General features: G+C 58.8%; 1 protein-coding gene across 1 annotated transcript; it reads right to left on the bottom strand.

The window, feature by feature from the left end:
* Positions 1 to 3,582: 3,582 nt before the first annotated feature.
* On the bottom strand, positions 3,583 to 6,428 carry Barx1 (BARX homeobox 1). The gene is made up of 4 exons (XM_006992294.3): positions 6,206 to 6,428; positions 4,353 to 4,644; positions 4,182 to 4,266; positions 3,583 to 3,847 (listed from the first exon to the last, which is right to left on the bottom strand). Exons 1-4 carry the CDS (start codon positions 6,426 to 6,428, stop codon positions 3,683 to 3,685), a joined length of 765 nt encoding a protein of 254 aa, XP_006992356.1. The 3' UTR covers positions 3,583 to 3,682.
* Between the last annotated feature and the right edge of the window lie 341 nt (positions 6,429 to 6,769).

Here is a 6,769-nt window from a genome sequence, read left to right as displayed (position 1 = left end):
AGAGAAAGCGTCTGATTTCTTCTAGAACCCTGGAGTTGCCAGCCTCTCGGCCACCCGCAGCTAGGCCGGTTCTGGTCCTGGGTTTCCCCATAAGGTCCTGGGTTTCCCCGTAACCTCCCGTTTCAGGTGACCTTAAACTCGGTTGTAATTAACCAGACCCAGCGTGCGGTTCTTTCTTCACTTTGTAAGTTCCCACCGACCACTCTTCAAGAGACCAAGAACAAGGAAGGGAAGGCAGCGACCTTTATTATTTGTTTTGAAAAAGTGGGGCACCGGTGTGGAATGGGCTCCGTGGCCGAGACCATACCGGCGGTGACCCGGGCTGTGCCGGCGGCCAGCGGCCGGACAGAGGCTCCGTGGCCCAGGTAGGAACTCAGGCAGCGATCAGCCCTCGCCGAGCCCCAAAGGCAGCTTTTCCAGCAGGGAGCCCAATTCCCGCCGAGACTCAGAGCTCAGGGCCTAGGGAAGCGCGTCCCCACTCTCTGCGGAGCTCTGCCACCACCCTGTCCCGGAGTCCCGCTCACTGCCTAGCCGCCACCGACCTAGTGCGGACAGCACAGAGCGAGCGCAGCGGGCCCCGGCTTCCCAGCGCTCCTACAGCGGTCTGCCCTTCCTTTCCCCGGGTCCCTCAGGTCCTCCCTGCCCCAGATCCACCGCTAAACAGGGACACCAGAACCCGCTCCCTCCAGCAGCCTCCGGCTGGAGGCTCCGCAAAACACCACCCGCCCTGGCCGCCCGCGACGCCTCTGAAGTTTGTTTCCCAGGACCTTGGGGGCCGAAAAGAACTTGGGTGGCAAGGGTCCAGGAGAAATGAGAGGGGACCTTCCCTTCCCCCAGATCGCCCGCCTGGAGTGAGGGGCGTGGTCAATGGAGGCGGGGAGGGGGCCTCAGCGCTGGGGGCCCAGGCGAGTGGCACACCAGCCAGTGCCTTAGGTGGTTAAACCCAGCCCTTTACGGCGAACCCTGGCTTCTAGAACACTTGGGACTTTGCTCCTCCGGGAGCCACCTGCCTGGAAGTTCCCGTCGAGTCTCTGGTACTCCCCAGGCAAGAAAACTCGGGTCGACCCGCTAAAGGAAAGGCCTTCCTTTCTCTCTTCCCCCGGCTGGGTGGCTCAGTTTGTGTTTGCATTACCTGCTACTGATCTATGCCTGGAGCATCGACGCGCAGACAGCCAGCGACAAAACCACCTCCTTCTGCACCGGATGAAGAATGCCTTTTGAGACCCTGCTTGCCTCCAGTGTCCCAGTGATAACTGGAGTCAGGTTCCCCATCTGTGCCTGGAGGACTCTGAAATTTGCTGGCCCTGTGCTTTGCGTCCAGAAACAACGCTTTGCCGCTTTGCAGCGCTCTGGCTCAGCTGTAAAGGGCTGCCCTGGGAAAGCCTTAGATACGCTTAGCAAGTAATTTGCATAAGATTGGCTTCTTCCAATTTAGCCAAACGAGGGGGCCCTACGGGAACCATAACCTGTTGAGCTAGAACCCCTTGGGCCCCTCCAATGGGTTCTAGCTTTTCACAATTTGGCAGAGTTGATGGAGAGAAAGCTGGAACCTCAATCCCCGATGCCTTCTGGCCGCCGAACTCAGACCTTTCCTTTGAACTGTAAGGATTAGTCTAAATGACGGCTAGGGCCTGCTACAAGAATATTTTAGTAATAGGACTGCTAGGCTGAGCTGACCTGGGGTAACTCCAAGGGCCGGAAGGAATTAGAGGGGCGCTCGCTCTCTCTCTCTCTCTCTCTCTCTCTCTCTCTCTCTCTCTCTCTCTCTCACACACACACACACACACACACACACACACACACACACACACGATCGGTCCCTTCCAAGCAGCCAGGGTTGTATCGTTCCTTCTTCCTTCTTTCACAACTGTTGGTGAGGCTGAATTAAGAACCCAGAGCCATCACAATTGGGATGCTGAGGAAAATCGCTCGCAAAACGTGGGTTCTAGTTTCTCCAGAGCCTGAGGCTGGGAATCCCAGGGATGTTCAAAGTGGGTTCTAGGAAGGGACCACCTAGTCGGAAATGAAGCCTGGAGCTGGAGAAGCAGCCCAGTATTTAAGATCGTGAATACTGTTCTAGCAGAAGAACCTCCCCCCAGTTCTGGTTCCCAGCAACCACATCCCTCGGCTCACAGCTGCCCCTAACTCCAGCTCCAAGAGAATCTGACACCTCTGGCTGTCCTTGGGCTTCAACTGTACTCAGGTGCACACCCAACCACACAGAGAGAGACACTCAAATACTTGAAAATACACAATTTTAAAAATAAAGAGGACAGTCACCAACACGGGTGACTGTCATATTCTTAAACTTGCCATGCATGGTATGAATGTTTTTAATCTCAGCAGTTGGGAGGCAGAGGGGGGTGATTCTCTGTGAGTTCAAGGCCAGCCTAGTCTACAGAGCAAGTTCCAGAATAGCGAGGGAGGGTACAGTGTGAGACCCATTTTAAAACAACCACTGCCAAAAACAAAAACAAGGCCAGACCACAAAACCTATGGCATTTCGGGGAACCCGAGAGGACCTGGCTTTTGAATGCTAACCTGTCTGTAACTGCATGGTCAAGTTGTACCATGCCTCTGAGCTTTAGCTAGTAAAGCGACCATTCCCATCCAGTGGTCACCACTACCCCCACTGCAGGGATGGAATGGTATATGCTCATCTCCCTCCCCAAGGACAAACAACTGAGACATTTTTGGTCGGGAGAGGCACCAGTAGGCATGCCCTGCCAAGTTAAGCCCCTCACTAGGACTGCCTAAGACACTGGGCTTCCCATTCGCCTCAAAAGAGCTGACCAGGAACATTTTAAGAACCACATAGGTTAAGTCCCAGGAGTCCTAATCAACAACTTAAATGGCTCAGAGCTCAAGGACACTTCTGGACTGGTTGGTGGCCCACTGCTATCACTGATGACACTGTTATCACTGATGGTGACCCCCCCACCCCCCAACACAGCTGGGAAGGAAGAGTCCACCCTGGCTCCTCACACCCAGTATTTATTCCGAAGCAACCTAGTTGCTGCAGTACTTGGGCCAGTCAGGGAGAGCACCTCTGGTCTCCATAGAGCGGAGGATGTTGCGATGTGGAGTGCCTCCGCACCTAACTTCCCCTCCATCCCTCACGGACTCGGAAGCTCACCATCAAGCCCCCACCCCCGCTGTGTCATAAAATATTTTATTGGAAAAAAAAAAGTCACCGTCTTCGTGAGAGGTGGGTAGAAACCCCAGCGACATCGGGACCGGGCATCAGCTGATTTGCCGGGTCTTCCCAGAGCCGACTCTGCAGGACAGGGCCGTAGAGGCCTGCACCCGGCGGCTCGGTCCCCAAGGCGCGGAAGCGGGTGTGCGCCTGCCAGTGTCCGGGCCCAGAAGGCCGGCTGGAGGCCGGAGAAAGGTGTGGGCAAGGAGCGGGGAGTGAATGCGCATGGAGCGCCGGGCACCGGGGAACTCCGAGAAAGACCAAAAGCTTCCGCTGTGCTGGCCACGGCTCTCCCAGACTGGGGGGCAGGAGACTGGAGCTCGCTGAGACCTAGGCTTGGCTTCCAGGCTTGTGTCCTTCCTTGTTTGGCCCCTAATTGTCCGCATTCAAAGTAGTAATGAAACGTTTAGAAAGCAAACGGCACGGCACGGACGCGGAAGCGCCAGCTCCTGGGTTCCCACCGATGGCGCCGCACCCCGGCGGAGCTCAGTCCTCGCAGTTCCGGTCGCTGGGCTCACCCGGCATCTCTGATGGCTTCTCTGCCTCTTTGGCACGCTCCTGCTCCGTGAGCTGCTCGCTCGTGGGGATGGAGTTCTTCTTGGGCCGCCCCTTGGGCTTGGTAGGGGACTCCAGGCCGCCACCTTGAAGCACCTGTTCCGAGAATGAACAGTACTAGGGTGAGGTGTGAATCAGACCAAGGAGCACCCGGTGCCCAGAGCCCAGGTGGGACCCAAGGACCCAAACAAGGTATCACCAGTGACTTGACTCTAAGCCCTAAAGAAACGCCCCAAGGTGGAGGATTAGGGGCTGCCAGGAGGTGCTTGGGGTGGGAGGGAATATCGGCTCCGTAGTGAACCCAAACAGAAAGAGCAGAGGGCACTGGGTGGGCTGGGCAGTGTGAGGAGGGTGGGGAGAAAGTTCTTGGAGGATGCCCGGGACAATGTCCAGGAAACCCGGCAAAGAGGAAGCCACCAGCCACACTCACTATTTTCTTCCACTTCATCCTCCGATTTTGATACCATGTCTTCACCTGCAATTGGCTCAGGCCCAGGGACTCAGCTAGATCTATTCTGGAAAGAGCAACGCACACCCTTAGCGGGTCAGGCGGCCACCGGCCGGCCTACTGTCCGCTGAACCCAGCCTCAACCGACACTACCTGTCAGGGGTGGAGAGGTACTTCTGCTTCTCGAAGCGCTTCTCCAGGCCCATCAGCTGCAGCTCCGTGAACACGGTGCGACTCCGGCGTCCTTTCTTGGCTTTCGTGCCCGACTCCCCAGAGCCAGCTGCTTCCAGCTTCCCTCGGAGTTGCAGCTCCAGCGGCAGGTGCGAGGCGCCTGCAGTGCCGGGCATCCCAGGCCCCGCGGCCAGCAGCGCCGAGCCCAGCCCGGAACAACCGAGCGGCGCCAGTGGGAACTTGAACACAGCGGCCTGTTCAGCCTTCAGCACTGCTACAAGGGGAGAGAAGAAAGGAGCCGGTGAACTGGAGTCCAGCCTCCGAGGCCACTGCACAGTGCGGTGCGGTGCCTGGGTGCCTGAGCTCAGTCTGAGCCGGCCACTCCCTGAGGAGAGGAAGGGCTTAAGCTGTGCGTCCTGGGCGACCCTCCTTGATGTAGGTATCCCGGGAAGTCTAGAAAGAAGTATCCTCCCCACCCCGTGCTCTGTTCTGGCGTTCCCACGACCCAGCTGCATCTGAGATTTCGAGGTTCTTAAAGGCAAGTTCACTGCGTGGAGGACGCAGAGTTGTCTTTTGTGAAAGAGAGAAACCACGAAGAAACGGGTGAATTCGGAAAAGAAAGCGGTGGAAATGTGAGCGTTTGTTTTTCCGGGCACTGCGCTGAAATTTACAACGCTAAGCTGAGGCCCCAACATCAACTAGGGGAGGGTTGCCAAAGCATCCTTTGAACCTGAAAATTGTCTTTCTTGTTCTCTCTGTTCAGGCTTTTCCCGTGAAGGAAGGCTATTTGCCCGCTTCAAACGAATTACCAACAATAAAGCCGTTGGTAGTGAAAGGCAGCAGAGAGGTTGTAAACCAGATGGACCTCAAACACGCAAATGGGATCGACTGTCACCAAGACAGAACAGAGGCTGGTTCGGATCCCGAAGGCTGCTAGCTGAACTGGAGTCTATGTAGGAGGCTTCCTTTCCTGGCAGTCTTGTCGTAAAGGTGTGGGTCCGAGCAATGGTGAGGTAAGCGTAGAGAGGACAATAAGGAGTGAGAAGAGAATCTTAAGAGGAAGGGGGAGACAGATCGACTGCACCCAAAGACATGGACGGAGGTCAACTAAAGAGATTGTACAAGTCCTATGCCAAGATGGAGAAGGCGTGCAGGCTGTCCCACAATCCCCCAAGAGACAAGACCGAGACAGAAAAGGTCTGAGCAAGTGATTCAAGACGCTTGGAAGCCCAGCTGACCTGGAAGTGGAAGGGCCAGCCGGGCAGCGGCTCACAACCAGGCCTCTTTCCCTCAAACAAGGCCTAGGGAGATCCTGGCTGCAGCAGAGGCCCTCGGTTTGTCGCTAGCTGGAGAGCACAAGGCTCTGGGAGGCTCCTGGATGGCATGGGCCACGGTCAGCACCCAGCATTGGGAGACACAACCCTCTTCTCTAGAGGTCTGGGCAGCTACTGCCATGCCCAGTCAGCCCCCTATCACGAAACTTAGACTTCCCTGGACTGAAGTCATTTTGATCCAGAGCGATCGGTTGACTGGTGTTGCGTCTTGATGGGGATGCGGGCTTCCAGTCCCTGGGCCTGGCCTACTCACCGACTGGAAAAGCCTAAGTCGCCCTGAAGCAGAGGACAAACTCTCTTCTGGCCTGGCCTGAGGACATAAGGCCTGGTTTCTGCGCAGCCCATTGCCCGCACCCTCTACTCCCCAGTTGAAGTGGGTGAAAAGACGTGCGTGGGGCCTGTATCCCAAGTAGCTCGAGGAACAGAGGGAAGGAGGGGGGATTCTGGGCAGCCCCTTGCTCGACTCCCACCCGCCCGTCAAGCCCAGTCCACTGCACGTACCCAGGTGGCTGTGAAAGGGCCGGGCGGCCAGCAGCGCCTGCACGCCAAACTTCAGCAGCTCGCCCGCGGCGGCAGCGGCAGCCGCAGGCGCTGCGCCCTTGGGCCCGGGCGGCTCGGTGAGGATCTCTTCGATCATGAAGCTGCGGTAGCGGTGCGGCCGATGGTCCACACAGCCCTCGGGCGGACCGAAGCGCGCGGCGCCCGGCTCCCCGGGCCGCTGCATCGCGGCTCCCGCGGATGCGCCCGCGGCTCGGCTGCGACGGCGGCTAGGCTCGGGCGCGGGGCCCGCGCGGGGCTCTAGGCCGGCCCGCAGCTCCCGGCGGCGCGCGGGCGCCGGCTCATGCCCCCTCCCCCGCCGGCTGGCCGGGCGGAGGCGCAGGGCGCGGGCGGGGCGCGCGGGGCTCGGCCAGTCGGACCCGGGACTGCGCCCCCGCCCCGCGCCGCCGCGCCTCTAGCCCGGCCAGCCCCCGCGTCACCGCCTCGCCCCGCCCGCCCTGCCCCGCCCCGCCCCGCGCCGCCGCCCCCCACCCCCTAGGCCGCGCCGGAGGGGAGGGATCCAGGAGG

The sequence above is a fragment of the Peromyscus maniculatus genome, chromosome 5 (assembly GCF_049852395.1).
Source record: "Peromyscus maniculatus bairdii isolate BWxNUB_F1_BW_parent chromosome 5, HU_Pman_BW_mat_3.1, whole genome shotgun sequence".
Taxonomy (NCBI): domain Eukaryota; kingdom Metazoa; phylum Chordata; class Mammalia; order Rodentia; family Cricetidae; genus Peromyscus; species Peromyscus maniculatus.
The sequence above is the reverse complement of the archived record's forward strand: the minus strand, read 5'-3'. Positions and strand labels throughout refer to the sequence as shown.

Coding starts and splice junctions, on each gene's coding strand:
- Barx1 (XM_006992294.3), bottom strand. CDS start 6,428: ATGCAGCGGCCCGGGGAGCCGGGCGCCGCGCGCTTCGGTCCGCCCGAG. Junction 4,645..6,205: donor GCCCTTTCACAGCCACCTGG/GTACGTGCAGTG, acceptor CTCCCCTTGTAG/CAGTGCTGAAGGCTGAACAG. Junction 3,848..4,181: donor GGATGAAGTGGAAGAAAATA/GTGAGTGTGGCT, acceptor TTCTCGGAACAG/GTGCTTCAAGGTGGCGGCCT.